The sequence below is a fragment of the Vigna unguiculata genome, chromosome 7 (genome assembly GCF_004118075.2).
Source record: "Vigna unguiculata cultivar IT97K-499-35 chromosome 7, ASM411807v1, whole genome shotgun sequence".
Classification (NCBI taxonomy): domain Eukaryota; kingdom Viridiplantae; phylum Streptophyta; class Magnoliopsida; order Fabales; family Fabaceae; genus Vigna; species Vigna unguiculata.
In genome coordinates this window covers 6,990,929-7,014,117 of record NC_040285.1, presented here as the reverse complement: position 1 = coordinate 7,014,117, position 23,189 = coordinate 6,990,929, and the positions used below count along the sequence as shown (strand labels likewise).

The 23,189-nt window shown below is 28.0% G+C and overlaps 2 protein-coding genes across 2 annotated transcripts; both read right to left on the bottom strand.

Moving 5' to 3' along the window:
• Window positions 1-3,007: 3,007 nt before the first annotated feature.
• On the bottom strand, window positions 3,008-7,734 carry LOC114190505 (glycinol 4-dimethylallyltransferase-like). The gene is made up of 9 exons (XM_028079416.1): window positions 7,659-7,734; window positions 7,316-7,399; window positions 7,127-7,216; window positions 6,808-6,909; window positions 6,603-6,698; window positions 6,295-6,366; window positions 6,114-6,209; window positions 3,680-3,784; window positions 3,008-3,206 (listed from the first exon to the last, which is right to left on the bottom strand). Exons 1-9 carry the CDS (start codon window positions 7,728-7,730, stop codon window positions 3,165-3,167), a joined length of 759 nt encoding a protein of 252 aa, XP_027935217.1. The 5' UTR covers window positions 7,731-7,734; the 3' UTR covers window positions 3,008-3,164.
• A 7,509-nt stretch (window positions 7,735-15,243) lies between these two features.
• Window positions 15,244-21,795, bottom strand: LOC114190504 (glycinol 4-dimethylallyltransferase-like). The gene is made up of 13 exons (XM_028079415.1): window positions 21,662-21,795; window positions 21,497-21,547; window positions 18,540-18,817; window positions 18,352-18,435; window positions 18,188-18,262; window positions 17,364-17,447; window positions 17,176-17,265; window positions 16,863-16,964; window positions 16,130-16,225; window positions 15,966-16,037; window positions 15,786-15,881; window positions 15,514-15,618; window positions 15,244-15,434 (listed from the first exon to the last, which is right to left on the bottom strand). The coding sequence occupies exons 1-13, from the start codon at window positions 21,714-21,716 to the stop codon at window positions 15,393-15,395; spliced, it is 1,230 nt and encodes a 409-aa protein (XP_027935216.1). The 5' UTR covers window positions 21,717-21,795; the 3' UTR covers window positions 15,244-15,392.
• Between the last annotated feature and the right edge of the window lie 1,394 nt (window positions 21,796-23,189).

The following is a 23,189-nucleotide window of genomic DNA, read 5'->3' as shown; positions in this document are numbered from 1 at the left end:
ATTATCTTTAAATTTATGAACTGAATGGCCTGTATGAATGAGGTGGTGTATGAGTTGTGATTTATGACTTTTAACATGATGTGAACATGATAATTGTATGAGATGATTCATGAAATTGAAATGATGAGTTTGGTATGAGTTCGACATGAGACATGAAAGGGTTGGTATCAATGTGGCATGGTAATGGTATGAGACAAAGCTCCACATTCTGGGTTCGAGAACAATGAGTTGGCATGGTTTGGTTGGGAATACTAAAGAGGTGGATTACGAGAAATTTTATGTATATGTATATATATATTGTGTGTATGCATGCCGAATCTGTTTGATTGATTAAGAAAGTTTGGTCCGTGTCAGTACGTAAGTCCTTGGGGATCTCTAGGTGAGATTCCCGGGGTCGTGCTTCAGTGGTCGGGACATAATCTCATGGCCCTTGTTAGTGGGTGTCCATGGTGGTGCCCCATGTGTATAACTAGGTAAGGATTCAAGGTAAGGTTGCATGCTGACACTCTAAGGAGTCAGTTAGTCTCACTTAGAGCGGACTGACTCCTGTGGTGAGAGTAGCAGGAAGCCCGAAATTCATTAAGGACTAACCTTATGGTGAGGGAAAATTGATTCATTGTAACACTTGTAACACATAGCTCGGGGTGAGCAGAGGTATCCACCACAAGCGCAAGCATTCGCTGAATCCGACCAAGTTATATGTATCCGGATGAGTCAAGTCGAGTCGTAGTGTATTGCTTGGAAAGTCGTACATTCTTGTTTGATATATGTATAATGGACTGTGAATATGTATATATCTGACTTTATTGATGAAATGATTTTGGCTCTAGCTTACCCTTTGTTTGTTTGATTGTCTTGTGTGTGGTACTTCTCTTTTGCGATGATCATCAATTTATTGATGTGAGCATAAACGAGAGGTTCTCGCGGTCAACAGGGGAACGGTGACTCCGCTGCGTAGCCCATCTGGGCTGGAGCTGGTGTTTTATCTTGTTGGGTTTCTTAGGGCTACAACCCATGTATTTCGTTGACTTGTGACCCCTTTATGTTTCCTTTAACTTTATGTCTGGTTTCCCGTGGCATTGTGGTGTGCCTTACGTTGTAAGGAGTGAGTTTAAACTCCAGGACTGCGTTGTTATATTATAATCGTGTGACGTTTTCTTTTAATTACGTTCATTAATTAATTGGACGTTATAATATTTATTTTTTTTATAACTCAAATATAAATAAATAAATACAATAAGTATAAATAATTTTGGTTGAAAAAATATATATAAATACATAAATGATAAAGGAGCAAAATAAAATAATATTAATAATTTAGAAATCCATAATACTTTACAAGTTTTAAAATCTATGGTAATTTACGATAGTTTTGAAAATAATTATGTTACGAAGGTTCTAAAACTCATATAAGGTCTCAAAACTCATGGTAGATAAGTAAGATTTTTTAAATTATGTAACTTCAGAGAGATTCTAAAACCTCCACTAAATATAAATACAAAAGGTTAAAAAATTCGGTTGATTAACATTTCTTGAAATTTAAAAGAACTCCAATAAACACATTTTCCAATGATGATTTAACTAAAAACTGAAATTTCGGACAAATAACTTAGGGAAGTTTTAACCTAAATAATATAAAAATAGACATCCATTGCAACCATTTTTTTCATAGGGCTTCGTCAATTTGTCTTTAATAATCAAATTTTGGAAAGACTTTTTTATTTAACTCGTTTTTAAAATTAGAGACAAAATTAATCATTGTTTTCTTATTTTTCCAAATTTTAATTAGTTTTCTCATTGTAACGTAGACAGGATAAATAGAAAAATTTATATATTTTTTATTAAATCTAAGGAAAACAAATGTATTTCATTGTTTTTTTAGGAAACCAAAAACTATGCTTAAAATGAAATGGAGGGAGTATATAATAAACTTTAAAAATGTTACTCCAAAATTTCCTTAAATCAGATATGTTAATTAGTTCAATTCATCCATAGTCTGTCTAATAAAATATAATGTAATTTTAAATATTAAATAATTTTATTTTTAAAATATTCTCTCTATGTATTCGTGGTCAATGGTATATCCTTTACTTTGCAAGTGAATTGCATACAAAGACAGATAAAGGAAACAATGAACAAGAATAGCATCTTTCCATTTTCATTCCTTTCATAAATTCTTAGTAAATTGATGCCTTGCAAACGTATATGTTTCCTTTTCTCCTTTTTTTTAACTCTTCATGGTGCCACTTATGGTTTGACCAAAGGATAACGTATCTGTTTGCACTTAAATATAATTAAAGTATTTAAATTAATTCAGCACAATTTTTCACAATTTTTACGAGTTAAATATGTTGTTGGTTCCTATATTTTTGGTAAAATTTGGAATTAGTCAATTTTAAAATTTTGGATTAATTTAGTCTCTCATTTCTCCACATATGTTAATCTAATCCTTTAAACCAAATTTTGTTAGCTCGGATTATATTTGAGTTGTTTATACAGTTTGACACATTTTTGTTTTAATGTTAAGTTAAATACTATTATGAAATGTATTTGAAATATCAAATAAATCTAATAAAATTTGATTAAAATGACTAAATCCACGTATTTTGAAAGATGAATGACTAAATTGGTTCAAAGTTTCAAAATGGACTAATTCCAAAATTTATTTTAACTTAAGGGACCAAAAACATATTTAACCCCAATTTTTACATTTAAATATAAGTTATAGTACCATAAAATTATTGTAGTACCGTTAATAAAAAAAAACAACAACTAAAGATGATAGGGGGAAGATAAATGTAATATTTGTAATTAATTTCAACTAGAAAATGTATTCAAGCAGTAAGAAACTTGTCTAACATGTATCTAATATATAAATAACCATATATTTAAAATGTAAGAGAAATTAAAAAAAAATGTATATTCTGCTAATTTTCAACTTTACCATATTTATCACCAAACTTTACCAAATTTGTTATTCTAGAATACATATAAAGTCTTCTTAAAAGTAATGAAAAACCTAAACTAATACAAGAGCTAATCATACTCAGGGAGAACATATATCTCTGCACTAATTATTTCAATAATTTTCAAATGCAAACAACTCTCTTGTTTATTTCGTTGGACGTGGTTATCAACATTGTTTTAACCTTCACACATCTTTATTATCTGATTAAAGGCATGAGAAAGTATGCTACGTACAATAACTGCAAAAAGAAAAAAAAGACATCAATATATCATATAGCCAACTTTGAATGAGAAAAAGACATATTTTAGTGCAAAAATTTAAAAATAAATGTAGAAAAAATTGACCAAAATTCACATCGAGACATGCTTTGCATCTTGAACAATGATGTGTGTTTTTTTTACTACAATATGAAACTATAATCATAGAAATTCATGTTCAGAAAAAAACAACTTTAGCTGATTTATCCCGGATTCTGTATCCAATTAGAAATTCAAAAAGAAAACTTATTTTTCAAAACAAGGGAAAATTAATTGGATGGTTATTTTATTTCTTTTAAATCATAATACAGATATTTAACTCCTTAATATGTGCAAAATGTTTTGTTAAAGGGTTAGAGCACCCTTCAAGTGTTCTTTTTAATTTAATTTTATTTTTTGCTGATAAAAAAAAAAAAAAAAACTCCTTAAATGGTAAAAAATATTAAAGCATTACCTTCCAGATCAACATATAGAAGGATCCAATGGAAGCTTTGCTACTCAAATCTACAAAATTTGCTTTATACCAGAGAATCCAAGCCAGAACAGCATGTCCCAAACCCTAAAAACATTCATAATTTTCAAGACACTACGTACTATCAAGATTGGGAAATTGTAATAATAGCCTATCCAATATGCAAAAACATTCCTAAGGGCACATTTCTTCATTTAAGATTGATTTTCGATTATTTAATTTTATTATTCTCTTCTAAGTTGCAATTTTTCAGCCTAAAAAATATATTGCCAAGCTTTATTTAAAACAAGAACTTTAAAAACTTTATGAATGCATCACGAGAATCAAAATTAAATGACCATCACACAATACAATCCAAAAATCATTATTGATTTTCAAATTTCAAATTGCATAATCTACAAGTCATTTTTAACTTTTGGCTTACATAATCCAACAAGAACAAAACAAGAATTTTAATATTTATGGGGTGTAAGGAAGAATATTTGCCATGACTCAAGGGTGGTGTTTAGTGCTATCAACGGAGCAGGTAGGGTACGGGTAGTAACTCCCTCGTACCCTACTCGGTGGATAAATATTCGTCCCGTACCCGTACCCATATCTGTCGGGTATCCGTTATGCGGGTATCCGCCTATTTTTTTCATATCCGTGGGTATCCACAGGTACCCACGAGTATTTACAAAATTATTTAAAAAATAAATATTTAATCATAAATTCAAATAAAATAAAATAAAATACATCACTATCATAAATTTTTAAATAAAGTTCAAATAAACTTAATTCATACAAGTCCAAATAATTATAAAAGTAAATATAAAATGACATTCAACACAATAAAAATTCTTTAACCAGTGTTTTGATCAAAAAGTCTACTTTCTCCAATTGATTCCTAAAAAATAAACAAATAATAAACCTCAATTGTCACGTGCCAAGTATTCTTATTTTAATTCCATCATTTGACAACAAGCATATCATAAATGTCATTGTCTATATAGGATTTGATATATATGTCCAATTTCAAATAAAGGAAAGAGAAGAATGTCAATGGGGTGTACTTGGAAGAAGACAATGTACCAATACTTAGAAGTTTGAAGAATGAAGACAAAAGACAAGATGTGCAACTTAGAAAAAATTAAGCTAGAATGTTTTTTACTAATATATATATATATATATATATATATATATATATATATATATATATATATGAGGGTACTTTTGTAAATTAAAGTTTAGCGGGTACGGGTATCCACGGGTATGGATACTATGATACCCGTACCCGCCCCGTTAACATGTGGGTATTAAAAATACCCATACCTGCGGGTAGCGGGTATCCATTTTTAATATCCGTTTTTTACCCATTGCGGATTTTATCCATGGATACCCGCAGATACAGATTTTTTTGACATCCCTAGTGGTATTGAGAGAGGCCTCGAAATTTTTTGACATATTATGGACACAAAAACACACTAAAATTGTATGTTATTTAAATAACAATTGGATTGACTCTTCTTTTGATAGGAGACTCACTTCTAGATATCATGTTTCTAATTTGATCTCTTGGAAGATCAATAAACTAAATGCATTAACAAAATCTAGTGTGGAAGCATCATAATATAGAGTTATGACATTAACTACATGTGAGTTTATTTAACTTAAACAATTACTTAAAACAATGCAATTTGGAAGACATCACTCAAATTACACTTATATATTAAATAAAATTGTTTTTCATATTAGTTCAAATTCTTTCATGAACTGACCAAACAGATCAAGATTGACCATCATTTTATTAGAGAAAATATCGTATCTGGTTCTACATAGATCAAGTTAGTTAATTCTAACAATCAACTACAAGACACTTTTACTAAATCATTTAAAAGACACTTTTACTAAATTCTTATGAAATCTTAAAATTGATTATATTTGTAATAAACTTGTTACATATACTTTATACTTTATATATGCATCATCTTAGGAAGAGTATTAGTTGCAACAAGCTTACCTTCATCTCTTTGTATTTTCTTTTATATATATATATATATATATATATATATATATATATATATATATATATATATATATATATATATATAACTCTAAGTGTTCTATACATATTAGTGATTCGCTCTATGCCTCTCTCTTTTATTTTAACAAAGGATATGAATTTATTTAACAAAACACTATTATCAAAATGGAAATGGAGACTTAGAAATGAAAAAGTAAAGATTATGAAAGGAAATCTCATAACATCAAAGTATTTAGCATAAAAGAATATGAGAGAGAGGAGAAACAATTGAGGAGCCGGGAATGTGGCTAGATAATAAATGGTAATGAAAAACTTAGAACGGAGGAGAGTTAAAAAAAAAAAACTTATTACGTGGAAAATAATCTTAACGCAATCGTGTAACAAAAATACTACCGTGACAATTTTAACCAAAAGACTGGAAGATGTTAGTCCCGCAACGAGGGCAATTCCGAAAGCCATTTCAAAAAGGAAAATACAAATCCAGAATACCTGCAAAAGATTAGTTAGAAACAACCAAAGAAAAATAAAAGGTAACAACCAATTGAACAAAGATGTTTTTATTAGAAAAACATACCCGTTTTTGACCGAAACGTGCTGAAAAAGATTGGATACCAAATGTTTGGTCTCCGTCGATATCAGGTATATCCTGTTGAATCCAATAAAAGGTTTTATAACGGGTACATATAAAATCTTGTTAGAAGTTTCATATAAAAATAAAGTCAATTTATAATAAATAAATAAATAAATATATATATATATAAATAAAATATAAATTTTATTTTATAAATCAATTTTATGAGATCGAATGAAGTCTAAAATTCGTTATTAATAAAGTTTGATGTCGAAAACAATGTGTGTTTTGAAAAAATAGAGTGTTCTTACCTTGAACAATGCGATACCCAAAGAGTAGAAGCTCATGAATATAATAACAAAAATCAGTGATCTTGGAAAGATAGTAGTCCTCTTCAACACAAAAGTCTGGACATTGTTACATCAAAACACAACGAAAAAAATAATGTATTTAGATTCCTTTCGTCTTTCTTACTTTAATTAAAGACATCAGAAATTAATGTTATTAGAGGACAACCTGCATGTGAGCGAAAAATGTGATTGGAAATATAAGTGCCCAGGTAGCACAGACGCATATTGCCGCAAGTAGTGGATGTCTTTTCCATCTCATCAGAGGCACCTGAAATGTTTCACCATTTTAAGTGGGAATTTAAATAGGTTATCATAAATTGTGTAGAAGTCTATGATACTGTTCATGAAGTGAAAAAAAAACATTTTTTTTCCATCTTACTAATATATTTTCTATTATTATGGATATTATTATAACCTTTACATGCCTTAAAACATTTGAAGGGACAAAAAGAAGTTTATATGCAATCGAATAGAAGAGAACTCACATTGATTGAATAAGCAGTCCATAGTGAAAAGCACGATACAAGATTCCAAATCAATGGCCAAGAACCTATAGTCCAGGCAAGCCAAAAACTCTGTACAAGATAATTAAAAAAAAAAAAAAAACTCCTTATACTTTGTCAACGAAGATCTTCTAAAATATGAGTGTAAAAGGGAAATAATACATATGTTACCAGAGTTAAACTTGATGCAACAATAATAACACCCGTTGTAAAGGATATTTGCCCAGATACCAATGGAAGATAAGGTTTGTTTATCTGCAATAAAAGGGAGAATAGGAGATTAAATTGGTCAAAGTTTTAAAAATAAACTAATTCAAATTTTCATTCAAAGTTAAAAGATAAAAACATATTTAATTCTAAGAATAATATCATTTTCTTTATTAATAAATATTTTTGAATAATTATTTTAAGAAGATAATTAATTTTTTAACGGAGTGATACTAAAGTCCAAAAGGCATAATAATAACTTATCATTGATCAAGATATTATTTATTTGTAGTAGAAAGTTTGATACCTTGTCTATTTCAAGATCAGATAATTGATTCACACCATTAACGTAAATATCCATAAACAAGAGAGGTACCATAGCCTGAAACAATTTCGGAACTCAAAAGCTGTGAATGAAGTTAAAGGGTAGTTTATAAGTGGCTATTATAAGGAGAAGTAACTTATAATTAGAGTCTCACCTGTAACACCCCAATCAAAAACAATGGAGATATATCTGATACCTTCTCCACTACCAAGAGAGATGCAGAAACTGTGCTTAAAATCTGACCAACAAAGATAAAATCTCTCATTTATAACTTATTAAGTTACTAAATTTTCATCTAGAATTCAATGTCCAAACTTCTTTAAATTTTAAAAATAAATTAATACAGTCATTTGATCCGAATTATGTATATTGCTTGTTTTCACGTGTCAAACGCGCGTTTTATTCTGTTATTTGAATTGTTTTTATTGTTTGACATACTTTTACTATATTTACCAGAAAATACGTTTAACATGTTAAAAAAAATTAACATACTTAAATTAAAAGAACTATATATTCATTCACTTTTAAAGTTTGGATATCAAAATGTATGAAAAACTTAGATATTGGCGAATTTCAATTTCATACCAAAATTTAGAGACAAAAACATTTCAGAATTATATTTGAGTTGTTGATACTGCTTGAAACACTTTTACTTTAATATTAAGTTAAATAATATTATGTAATGCGTTTGAAATGTCAAATAAACTTAACAAAATTTGATTAAAATGACTAAATTCACATATTTCGAAAGATAAAGGACAAAATTGATCCAAAATAGACTAATTCTAAAATTTACTGAAAGTTAAAGACAAAAAATATATTTAACCGTTATATATACAAAAAGAAAGTGTTTCGTATTTGAAAAAAAAATGAACTTACTCGAGCAATCACGCTGTAAGGATAGCAAAACCTGTAGAGAGCAACTACAAATTTTTTTATTGAGACCAAAAGGTTTTTGGAATTAGAATGTTGTGGTTCAGAATCAAAATATGGTCTTGAGATGGCTTTCCCAACATGTTTTTTGTTGCATTCTTCATACGTAGCCTCTCCTTCGATCCATTTGTAATGATTGTTCAATCTTGATTGTTTGAACATCAAAGGATTATATTCTATTTGAGTTTTTCTTTTGTATTGAGAAGCTTTTGAGTCACAACAACCTAAGCACCAAATGTTTGATCAAGTATTAGTGGTAATAAATAAATAAATTATACATTATATATTTATTTTGGTTAAGTTGATAAAAAATATCAATATAAATGCATAATCAATTTTAACATTTGAAATATATACATAAGTGCAAGAAGAAGTAATCATAATGGAGGAAGAAACTGCCTTATTTATTTTGTAATGGCAATTACTTTCTGCACGCACCTATCATTTTTGGAATTTATTTTTTGAAACATAATAAATAAATTCAGAATTCTTTTTAGAAAGCAAACATTCTCTCGAAAAACATTTTCTGAAAATATTTTGATGAAGTGAGAAAGAAATTTGATGGGATGCAGAAAGAAAGTAATTGCTTTTTTTAATTGTTAGAAAAAGCCCAAAAGTCCATCGTCCAGCCCACATTACATAATTTATATCTACATCAAATGACATGCTTGATTGATGTCTTACATTTGCCTTAGAAATAGTATTTTAACTTATAACGTACACATAAATATTCATTTTTATACAACTAAAATTTATAAGAAATAAAAAATTTTCAACATAAAAATTAGATTATAAACTATATCTTAGTTTGAATGACAAATAATTTATATACTGTTGTATAATATTGATTTTTTATTAAATTTATTTCCAAAAGTTATTGAAATTTAATTTTAAAAATAATAATTATAAAAATAAACATATAAAAAAATTAAGGGCTTAAGTGATTTTCATGTGTGCGTGTTTTTTTTTGTTTTTTTTTTCTGTTTTAATTTTTTAATTTTAATTTTTACTTTATTAAAAATCAAATAAAGTAATATAATTGATTAATATAATATTGTATGACATTTTTATGTGATTTTAATATTTTATGTGATTTTTAACATCTTAAAATTTAAAATCAATGGCTTTATTCCATATTTCTAAAGTTTTCATTCTAATTTTAAACTATATGTAATTTTAAACCAAAAATATTTTATAAAAATGTGAATTTTAATAAAAATAGAAGTGCAACATTTATATAAAAATTAAATTTGATCTCAATATGAAGAGGGACAAAATTGCTCAATTTAAAAAAAAATTGGTATTGAATTGAACAAAAATAATGAATATTAAAATCAAATTGAATATAAAAAACTAACTATGACACATGACAAGATATTGACTTGACATGTAAACATTTTTTTTAAATAAAAAAATCTCGAAATAACACGTGGAGGTCACTATTCACTGTCAATTAATTATTTACATGACGTTAGCAAAAAAGATCAAATTGAACAATTTGATGAATATTACGACAAATTAAACAAAAAAAGTATATTATTAGAATCAAATTAAAAATACTTAACGAAAATTAGAACCAAATCAATATTTAAACATTGATTCAAATATGTATCTTTTGTTGTTTGACTCTTGGTATATTACAATAACATTTTTAATTTAAAAAAATATTACATAGTTTGTTTTACAAAATATTGAAAAGGAGAAAAAAAATGAAAAGTCCTTAAAAATGTTATCGAAACAAGTTTTCTTTATAATAAAAACTGTAGTGTTAATAGAGGTTATCCAAAGAAAAGGGGATGTGAGACATACTTGTATAGTAAATATTCTTGGTTGAACGTTTACAGCGCCAGAGATTTCCACCTACAATTACCAATGATTCAAAATATCAGTCTATAATGAAAAATTTATCAAATATCCAAAGTTAGGTTTTTTTTTTTTTTAAAAAAACAAGGTATATTAATTAAAAAAACTAAGTAACGGGTGAAGTTAGAGATATTACCAGTTGTGAATGAAGATGCATTATTAGCTGAAGACATAGCATGCACAGAATCCATGGAAACAACTTAGCACTTTCTGTAGAGAGAGATGAGAGGAATAGAGGTTTATATACAACATTAAATATGTTATTTATCTACAAAATACACACACTTTATCACACAAAGGTGAACCAAATAATTAAACAAAAAGCAATTGCAGGCATCCTAATATAAGTTTTTTCATTACTAAAGAGTAATGAATTTTTAAAATCATTAAGAAATAAGTACTAATTAGAGGTGGTTTAATGGTTTGGAAGATCTAAAACAAATATGTTATTTTTATTTACTAGTCAAATAATTTAAGTTAATTTTGTAATTAATTTAATAGAAATATATAGCACTAAATGAATTTGAAACTTTTCTTCTTAAACAATATTTTATATTAATTTAATTAAAATTTGTTTTAGATATAAAACAAGAACTTTTATCTACTTTGAGTTTTGAATCGGTCCAACAATGATGTTTGATCTACTTAGACCTGTTCCAGAAATTCAATTGGATCTGACCGGCCCAGTTTAATTCCAAAATCTGTGAGTGTGCTCATTATAGTGTTTAAAAGAACAGGTCAGAAGAAAAAAACAAATGTGTATAATAATACTTCAGAAACAGTCAAACTTAAGAAGAAAAAAAAAAGGTTCATGATAGGTGGTGGTGAAGAATGTTTCATAAAATATGGTCTTTTCTTTAAAAAAATGAGTTTCAATAGATTTGTCTAAGCATTACGATATATTTAATTAAGACTTTTGTGTTAAAAAGGTTTATAAAATCATATTTTATTTATAGGTTTTAGTGCTATAAAGTTAAAAAAAAAAAAGTTATAGTATTTAAGAAAACAGGTAATTAATAAGTTAAATTATTCATTACTATTGAAAAAAACATTTAAGTTGGGGTTAAATAGAGTTTAAAATATTTTCGTAATTTGTTTATAAGACGATGGTGAATGGTTTGGAGATTTTCGCAAGTAACGTGTAAAAGGCAGGAAAAATTTAGTATAGCTGCAAATGGATAAAACAACGAAATACTTAGATTTTTATATTCAGTTCTCTTTCATAAAAGAATAAAGAGTTTCATTAATAAATAACTAATTACAAATATTTAATTGTTACTTCTGGCTCTAACAAAAAGAGTTCTTTGTATGATTGTATACAGGAATAATCCTCAATAAAGAGGATATAAACAATTTTTGTTCATTGCTAGCAAGAAAGAACTTCATAAAGATTTTACAAATAAAGGAATACTCTCTCTATTGTCTTGTCAAAAGTTCTAAAAACCTTGCACTAAAGAAGATTTTTAACATTATTGCATAACTTAGTTTTTCGTTTAGACTCAGTCACTAAAAGCATTAGTCGTTTTCTGCATAATAAAATAACAGAAAGGAAGCTATCTAAAAACACAATGCTGTTACGCCTTAACATCACAAAAAAGGAAAAATAGAAAAGGTTAAGAAATTGTATTATATTAACTATGGGTGGAGACATAGATTGAATTTGTCAATAGATTAATTTGGATTTAATAAAATTAATTGGATCTATAATTTAAATTTAATAAATATAGTTAAAATGGATTTTAATTAAAATTCATATTCATTTCAACTAGATAAACTAAATTTGAATTTTTTTAATTTAATTTAAATTAGATTAAAATTAGATTGAATCCACTTTGTCAATAAAATTAAATTTAGTGAGATTGATCTAATATACCTAACTATAATTCAATTAGATATGGGCTATGCCAACTCAACTTGACCTTTGGTTAGAATTAACATAGGTCGACCTTTAGTCATCACTCATTCGATTAGATCCAACTCTGGCAAACTTTCAACTCGGACAAACATAGCCAACCATCGACCGGAGGCGACTCCGATGAACCTTCGATCAAGGTTGACTTGAGTCGACTAAGGCTAGCTCGACTCAGTCAAGTGAACTCGGTTGACCTTAGGCTAGGCAGACTCAACCAATCTTCACTCAGGTCGACTTGACTAATCTTAGGTTGAGCTGACTCAATGGAACTTTGACCCACTTTTGGTCGAGGCTAAATCAGGCGACCTTAGACCTGGGTCGACTCGGTCAACCTTTGACCTAGGCCAACTCTAGCAAACCTTTGGCCTAGATCAACTCAAGTTGATTTAAGTTGACCTTCGACCTAGGCCGACTCGGTCGACCTTTAACCAAGACAACTCAGTCAACCTTTGATCGAGCCTACTCAGCTGATCTTCGGTTGGGTCGACTTGGTCAAGCATCGTCGATCAGGTCAACTCAGTCGATTTTCGTTTAGGTCGACTTGGTTGACCAGGCCAACTCAATCGACCTTTTTTTAGGCAAATTATTTAATATTGCTAATTCGACTCGGTTGGACTCCAATTGACTTTCGATAAGGATCAACTCGACCAACCTTCAACCCGAGCCGACTCGGTTGGGATCGACTCCGTCCGAATTAGTTCAACTCGACTTTCAACTGGAGCTGATGTGGGTCGACCTTTGTTTTGGACTAACTCAGGTCGACCTCCAATCAGGATCGACTTAAGTTGATCTTTAATTAGGGCTTACTTGGCTAATCTTTGGACCTGACTGACTCTACTAGTGCTGAATCGACCAAATCTTCAACTAGGGCCAAGGCGGGCTAACTTTGGTCATGATTGACTCGGGTCGACCTTTGAACAGGGTGGTCTTTGGCCATTGTTGACCGAGACTAACTATTGTTGAACTTCAATCGAGACTAACTTATGCCGATCTTTGATAGGAGTCGAAGTTGAGTTGATCTTTGGTCAAGGACGACTTGGTTTTACTGTCAACCAAAGTTAACTGAATTAAGCTTTAGTCGGGGCCGACTTGTGCCAATCTTTGGCCTGGTCCTTGACCGCCTTGGCTTGACTTAGACGCATCTTGTTTTTGTATTTTCAAAATCCAAAAAATTATCCAATTTAAATGCAATCCAAATCCAATTAAGTGGATTAAGATTTTGATTTCAAATTAAAAAAAAAAAATATTCAATCCAAATTCATTTAAGTGGATTGGATTTAAAATTCAAAAATAATGATTTAGATTTGGGATAAATTTATTTAAATGGACTTAAAACAATATGAATGTAGATGATTATAAATTAAGGATCTCAAAATTTTGATCTTTTGCCCATCCTTATTTTTAGTTATAAAGTGTAAAAATGAATTTTACCTGTTGGGTTTATATTTATCAAATTAAGTTGATTCATTTTTATTTTAATCTTGATTGAATTATCTTTAATTTGAATGTAAGACCATAATTTTTGAAGTTTTTTTAAAGTTGAAGTTTAATTTTAAAAATGCCATACAAATTATAGAGGTACGGACTTGTGGTGTTAGGTGTTGTTAATTGTTTGCACAACTTACTTGAGAGATGAAGTCCAACTTGGATAATTTTAAGGTGTTGTGAATTTTTATACAGTGTGCATTCGGTCTAGTTATTAACGTGACTAGTTTTGTACTCGAACCCGATATGAAAGTGAAAGCACTTGGTTGTTTAAGCTAAAGTTGTCCACGTGAATTACTTAAGGAAGTTTGCACTTGAAGCTGTTCACTAATTTACCTGGCTTGAACATATTTGTTAGAAAGTGGAGTTTTATTACGCCGATGTGATATATATCTCGTGTCTAAATTTAGAATTTTTTTAACTATGATTTTGATGTCATCTTAGAAAATAAAATTAAAGTTTAATTTAATTTTACAAATCAATGTAAGATAAAATTTGCATTACATTTATATATTATAAAATTAGTCGACATGTGACTTCTAATACTAATACTAAAATGTCTCAATAAAATTATATATGATTTCTTGTGGCCGTGTGGGTTTTACTTCTAATAGGTACGTTAAAAATTATTAATCTTCTCTTTAATGATTATTGCTGCCAATTTTTTATTATCGTTGCTCTTCGTAAATTCTTATAAATTTGGAAAAATCATTTATGCTCAATTGGTAGTAGTTTGCTGTTGTTGTGTTCTTTTCTAAAAAATTTCCTTAAATCAGATATGATAATTAATTCAATTCATCCATAATCTCTCTAATAAAATATATGGTAATTTTAAAATTTAAATAATTTTATTTTTAAAATATTCTCTATATATATTCGTGGTCAAATGCTGGTATATCCTCTACTATGCTAGTAGATTGCATAAAAAGACATAAGGAAACAATGAACATAGAATAACATTTTTCAATTTTCATTCCTTTCATGAATTCTTAGTAAATTGATGCATTGCGAACGTATAAGTTTCTTTTTATCCTTTTTCTTTAACTCTTCGTGGTGCCACTTATGGTTTGACCAAAGGATAATGTCTCTGTTTACAATTAGATTTGAGTAAAATTAATTATGAATTGCTAAATACAATTGAAGTGTCTCAAAAATAATTAAAGTGCTTTAATTAATTTAATTACAAATTTTATATTCAAATATATGTTATAGTACCATAAAATTATCAATGGTACTAATATTGTTAATGAAAAGAACAATTAAAGATGATCCGGGCCAATAAATTTTAATAGATAAGTTTTAATATATAATCCATCCAATTGGATCCAAGTCTTTTTTATGCTAACAATATTGGAAGAATTAAATTGGATTTTATAAGGAAAAATATAATGGAATATTGTAAAAGAATGATTTTGTCATTCTAGAATACATAAGTCTTCATAAAACTAATCATATTCGGTGAGCACATATATCTGTACTAACCATTTCAATAATTTTGAAATGCAAACAAATCTTCGTTGTCTTTATCTGATTAAGGGCAAGAGAAAGTATGCTACGTACAGTAACTGCAAAAAGATAAAAGACATCAATATATAATATATATATTTAAGTCCTTAATTGGTAAAAAGAATATAAAAGTATTACCTTCCAGACCAACATATAGAAGGATCCAATGGAAGCTTTGCTACTCAAATCTACAGATTTTGCTTGATACCAGAGAATCCAACCCAGAACACCATGTCCCAAACCCTATATAAATTTCAACACATATTACTCCCAAGATTATGAAATTGTAATAGGGAGAAAAAAGTTGTGTATTTTTTTTCATCAATTTTCAACTTATAGCCAGAACCATTCACTTGTGTATATATATTACTAAGTATAATTCAAACTTATAGGTGTAACAAGCATATTACCGTGACAATTTTAATCAAAGGAGAAGAAGATGTTAGTGCCGCAACGACGGCAACTCCGAAAGCCATTTCAAAAAGGGAAACACAAATCCAGAATACCTGCAAACATTAGTTAGAAACAACCAAAGGAAAATAAAAGGTAACTACCAATTTAACTAAGATGTTTTTATTAGAAAAACATACCCGTTTTTGACCGAAACGTGCTGAAAAAGATTGGATACCAAATGTTTTGTCCCCGTCGATATCAGGTATATCCTGTGGAATCCAATAAAAGGTTTTATAATTGGTACATATAAAAGCTTGATGTCGAAAACAATGTGTGTTTTGAGAAACTAGAGTGTTTTTACCTTGAACAATGCGATACCTAAAGAGTAGAAGCCCATGAACACAACAGCAAAAATCATTGATTTTGGAAACATTGTAGCCCTCTTCAACACAAAGCTCTGGACATTGTTACATAAACACACAATGAAAAAACTTATTTAGCTTTCCTTCATCTTTCTTACTTTAATTAATAGGCTTAATTAATAACATTTCTTATTAGCAATGATACTATTTATTTTCTAATTAATGTTTGTTACTTATCTTTTGAATTTGTTACTTATAGGTAACTATTCACTCTAGAGCGAACCAAACTAACCAAAAACCTTACAAGGATTTGTTTATTTGTACATATTTATAACCTAATTGTTGAATTGATGAAAATAACATGTCTTGAAAATTTTCTTATCAATTAGGATAACTTAGGAGTGAGTGTTAGTAATTATATAATAAATTTTAAGTTCATGGTATTTCTTGTCCCAAATCAAAAATACTGGGTTAATGTTTAACTTTTCTTATTCTCTTGTAATAGAATGTTATGAGATGTAACTAAATTATTGCTCTGAGAGTGTTTTCTGTAGTTTGTAAAATTTATACATAATGATTATTTTGTGGTGTTTATGTTATTTGTGTTAATCTTATTTATTTGTTAATAGAATGATTTTTAGAGATAAAAACCATAATGATAAAAACCATAATGTTCTGATGTGTTTTTCCCGATGATTTTTCATGATTGAATTTATATTAAGTATAATGTACCTGCATGTGAGCGAAAAATGTGATTGGAAATATGAATGTCCAAGTAGCAAAAATGGTCATTGCAGCAAGTAATGGATGGCTTTTCCATCTCAAGAGGGGCACCTGAAAAGTTTCAAATCAGTGCTATCACCATCTAAACATTGTAAATGGGAATTTAAATAGGTCATCTTAAATTGTTTAGTAGTCTATGATAATATTTATGAACTAGAAAAAATAAATTTTTTTTCTTTCCATCTTACTAATATATTTAGGAACTAAAAATAATAATTTTTTATCTTTTATATGCAATCTAATAGAATAGAAGAGAACTCACATTGATTGAATAAGCAGTCCAAAGTAGAAAGCACGATACAATGCTCCAAATCAATGGCCAAGAACCTATAATCCATGCAAGCCCAAAACTCTGTAAAAGATAATTGAAAAAAGCCTCCTTATACTTTGTCAACAAAGATATTCTAAAAAAAATAAAATTAGTGTAAATAGAAAGAATATATATGGCACCAGAGTTAAACTTGATGCAACAATAATGACACCAGTTGTGAAGGATATCTGCCCAGAAGCCAATGGAAGATAGGGTTTGTTTATCTGCAATAAAAAGACACAACAAACTAGTAACTTTTGGAGAAGTTTTAAATTTAACCTGTTTAAAAATTTTCTGGTAATTTATAAAAATTCTATGGTTTTCTTTTGAATAATTATTTTAGGATTAAATATGTTTTTGATTCCTTAACTTTCAATGAATTTTGGAATTAGTCCATTTTGAAATTTTAGACTAATTTACTCTTTCATCTTTCGAAACACGTGGATTTAATCATTTTAATCAAATTTTAGTAAGTTTATTTGATTTTTTGTACACATTTCATGATTGTATTTGAGTTGTTTATACTATTTGGCACATTTTTACTTTGATGTTAAATCAACTATTATAAAACGCGCTTGAAATATCAAATAAATTTAACAAAATTTAATTAAAACCATCTCTGTAATAAGTGAATGCCCTTTTTTCATGATTGTATTTGAGTTGTTTATACTACTTGACACATTTTTACTTTAATGTTAAATCAATTATTATAAAATGCGCTTGAAATATCAAATAAATTTAACAAAATTTAATTAAAAGGACTAAATTCACGTATTTCAAAAGATAAAAAACTAAATTGGTCCAAAATTTTGAAATGGACTAATTCCAAAACATATTGAAAGTTAAGAGACAAAAACGTAACTTAAAAAGTTCTGTTAGAAATGTATGTTTAACGGAAAAAGACATAGACAAAGTAATTTATGATTGATGAAGACATATTTATTCGTAGTAGAAAGTTTCATACCTTGTCTATTTCAAGGTCAAATAACTGATTCACACCATTAATATAGATATCCATAAAAATGTGAGGTACCAAAGCCTGAAACATTTCCAGAACTCAAAAGTTGTTAATGAAGTTAAAGCGTAGTTTATAAGTGGCAGAGAAGTAGTTTATACATAGAATATAACCTGTAACAAGCCAATAAAAAACAATGGAGAAATATCTGATAGCTTCTCCACTGCGAAGAGAGATGCAGAAACCGTGCTTAATGTCTGACCAACAAAGATAAAAAAATGTCTCATTTAGAACATTAATGACATCATAGTTATACACAAAAAAAAAAAAAGTTTCATATTAGAAAAAAAATTGAACTTACCCGACCAATCACGGTGTAAGGATAGCAAAACCAGTAGAAAGCAACCATAAACTTTTTTATAGAGACAAAAAAGTTATTGGAATTTGAATCTTCTGTTTCAGAATCAGAATATGGCCTTGAGATGGCTTTTCCAACATATTTTTTGTTGCATTCTTCATTCGTAGACTCTCCTTCAATCCATTTGTAATGATTCTTCAATCTTGATTGTTTGAACATCAAAGGATTGTATTCTATTTGAGTTTTTCTTTTGTATTGAGAAGCTTTTGAGTCACAACAACCTAATAAGCACCAAATGTTTGATCAAGTATTAGTGGTAATAAATAAATAAAATTATACATTATATATTTATTTTGGTTAAGTTAATAAAAAAGATCAATATAAATGCATAGTCAATTTTAACATTGAAATAAGAGAACACCAAAGTACTTTTCTCAGTTAAAACATTAAAAGAATAAAAAACAGAACTTAATTTTTCTAAAACATATAATTAAGTGATGAGATTATTAAATTAAACTAAATACATGTGACATTAAGTTCAATTTATATAAAAAATTAACACTACTAATTAGGTGTGACAATATGGGATTGTTCCCGCGAATTGGCCTGCCAAAAGAATGCGGGATGGGCCAAGAAATTGAGTCCATTGGTTCGCAGAAGCCTAACCCACATCCTGTGCGGGCCGGCCTATGACCCACATAAAAAAACTTGGATTTGTATATATCAGTTACTTCCCTTCTGAACCTATGTATGAACGTTTCAAATTTTTGTATAATTGAAAATACAAGTATTATGTACTTTTGAATGGACTAAAATTTGAATAATGCATCGTATATGTTAAAATGCAAATATGACTATGATGAAAATGTTGAATTATTAATTTAATCAAACTTTCCAAAGTCCTTGTTTAATTTTGTGAACTTGTTAAAGCTTTTCAATTTGTTGAGCTTTAAAACTTTATTATAAGATTTAAAAAGAAAAAGTGGATAGACCCGCGGGACAAGCCAGAATTTTCAACCCGCGTTAAAAATACGGGACAAGCCAGCCCAATCTACGCCAAGTGCGGGACGAACCTAAACAGGCTAGGTCAGCCGCATTATACTCTTATCTCAAAATCTTAAAAAATTTTATTTATAAATTTGTTTACCTTATAGGATATTTAACTATTATTTTTTCTGATATAGAATTTTATTCACATTTAAATTATTTTCAACTTTAGTATATTAATTGACATTGAATTAGTATTTCAGCTTTTTATTTTATTATTGTAATTAAGCAATGTAAATTATTTTAAATTTAATTTAATTTTTTAGTGAAAAGTATATTTGTATCCTTTCAACTAAGACACACACCTCCCTCAAGGTCCCACACAGGTTGACGAAGAGCACGGAGTACGTTAAAGAAAATTACTTTATAAGTGTATCATATATAAAAACTCACACTTTAATTTATCCTATTCATGCATCTTCGTCGCTGTTAGAAAAGTCCAAATGCCTTATGAGTCATATTTTAAGTTTAACTATTTGAAAATGTATTAAGAATGGCACAACGTACGATACACTTTGAGATCTACAAATGTAAAATAATCTGGACGTATGTATAATAGTTTTTAAATTATGTAATGTGCTATGCATCAATTCAAAATATATTTTTGAATCTAAAAAATATAAATTTGTAATTTAAAATACATTTTTAAATTTTGAATTGAGTACTTCAAAATACATTTCTGACTAGTGAATAATTTAAACTTTTCTCACACATATAAAAGTGCAGAAAAAATCAATTCTAAAAAAATCATTCAAAGTTTATAATTTGACGAAGTTTACTTTATCCAAATAGACTTTTTAGAAAAATATGAGAAAGAAATAAAATAATATTTTTATAAATTAAGTTAAATTAAAATTAAAAATTGAACATTTATCTAGCGAAAGTTTTAGAAAATTAATTCATGTATATAAACTAACTTTCATCTACTGAAAAAGTTAATTTAATTTTGTTTACTTTTTACTATTGAGAAGTTCCTTGAAGAAAAACCCGGTTCAAACATACTTACTATACCATTATCATATAAATGTGAATGTTTGCAAAGTAAAACTACAAAATAGTTAGTATAAAGCCCATAAAGAGTTAAAGTGATTCTATCTATTAATACATTCCACCAAGCATATGAACTTGTGAAAAAGAGAGATAATAACGTAATAATAAAGTAAAGGAAATTATATTTGTATTGCTTGAATCTTTCGAGATTTTAGATGATATTTTTCCTTTTCTATTTATATACTACTTCTTTTATTAATTTTATGTCATTATCGTTCTCTCTCCACTAAAATCAAACAAATTATAGGTTACAAATTTTATATAAACTTTAAGTTAAAAGACTTTAATTCAAACATGTATTTTTTTCTTGTTTGAAAAATAACACATAACACTCATGCTATATATTACAATGGCATTATTAATATACACTATAAGAAATTCTCATATTACATGAGATTTTTCTTGCAAATTTGTTAAAAAAAATTGCAAGAAAAGACATTTTTCTGTCATTTTTTCTAAAAATTTTAATGGGCAGGTAATTCCTTTGTGGGTAATCATTTCTTACAAAATTATAAAATTTGCAAGTATTTCTTACAAAATTTGTTGCGAAAAATGTTTTATACAAAATATTTTGCAAGAAAATTGATAGTAATTTCTTGTTAATTTTTTTTCACAACAAAATTTGTAGATATTTTCTACGAAAAAAATTTTAAAACAAAATTGACAAGAAATATGAGTTTTTTAATAGTGACATTATTATTTTGACAAAAAATACTATAAATATTAAAAAGCAGAAAAATATGAAAAACTCCTTAAACAATGTCGATGTAATATATTCTGAATAAGTTTTGTTTCATATATAAAAACTGTAATATATCATTAAAAAGGTTATCCAAAGAAATGTGCGGTTATGTGAGACATACTTGTATAGTAAATGTTCTTGGTTGAACGTTTAGAATGCCAGAGACTTCCACCTACAATTACCAATGATAACAAAATATGAAAAATATTTCTAATGAAAGATTGATCAAATACACAAATAAAAGTATATTAAACCAAAGAACTAAGCAAAGGGTGAAGGTAGATACCAGTTGTGAATGAAGATGCATTATAAGCTGAAGAGATAGCATGCACAGAATCCATGGAAACAACACACAACACAACACTTTCTATTGGAAAAGAAGATCAACACACCATTGCAGATGAATAGATGAAGGGAACAGAGGTTTATATAGTACACTCGATTATCTTGGTTTATCTACAAATGGATACACTTGATCACACAAGGTCAACCAAATTATTAAACAAAGAAGAAAAAAAACAGCTGCAGGCGCCGTAGTATAAGCTTATTCACTAAGAAGTGATTATCTTTTATGATAACTAATTAAGAAATAAGAAATGGTGTTTGATTATATAACTTCATGCAGCAAGTAGTATTAGATGATTTCAACACCGTGCAAACTCAATATATATAAATATTATTATTTTTGACCTCAACAAATTTTTACAAGCACTTTACATTTACTATTTTATCTTTTTATATTTATATTTTTTATAAATCCAAAAATTAACTTTATTTTAATGAGCTAAATACTTGTAGATTATCAAGTGATGCATTAAAAAAACATTTAGGCATCGATCTATTCATTAAAGATGGTCAACTTAATCCAGTTGTATCTAACATGCAAATTTGATTCCAAAATTGTGAATGTGCTCATTATGTAAATTGTTTAAAAGAACAGATCAGAAGATTAAAATAAATGTGTGTATGGCTTCAGAAACAGTCAAATTCAACAAAAAGAGGCGGTGGTGTGTAACGTATGATAAAATAAGTTTTTTTTCTTGGGAAACATAATTTTAATTTTGTTTATCTATTGCATTGTTGATGTTATCTAAGCATTACGATATATTAAATGTAGACTTCTGTGTATTTAATATTAAACAAGTTTATAAAACGTGCTTTATTTATAGGTTTTAGTGCTTTAATACCAAATAATTATTGTTTCACCTTTATCAAGACTAGACCATTTTCTTTTCAACTGGCCATTATTGTAAAAAAGGATTATCACGATGGTTAAAATAGAACTTTTACCTTGGATCTTGAACCGTTGTTGTAATGACTTCTCGTTAAAAGTCTATCACACACAATTACATTTTCTTTAACTATCATTATATTTGAAAAATCATGACAAGTACAAAGCTTGTCGACAAATAAGTATTAAGTTACAAATGAAATAAAAATGAAACAGTTTTATAACGACAGTTTTGTCATTGAATCGTCATTATACAATATAAGAAAATAAAAAAGAAAAATAAATAAAATTGTGAAACAAAGATAATCATGATCATAACCGTAAATAACCATAATCATAACTGCAATTACAAATGTCAAAACAATGACGGTGATAGTATGAACCATCGCTAAAAACGTAATTTTGTTTTACATCAAACCTGTCAAAAAATTTCACAAACCACATCCAAACAAATCAAAAACACGTCTAGAGATACTTCAAATGATTTTAAGATTTGAAAATGTTACAAAAAACTAACTAATCTTTTATACAAAGTTGAGGAAGACATACAAGAAAAAGTATTCTAAAGTAACTCTTTCTTATA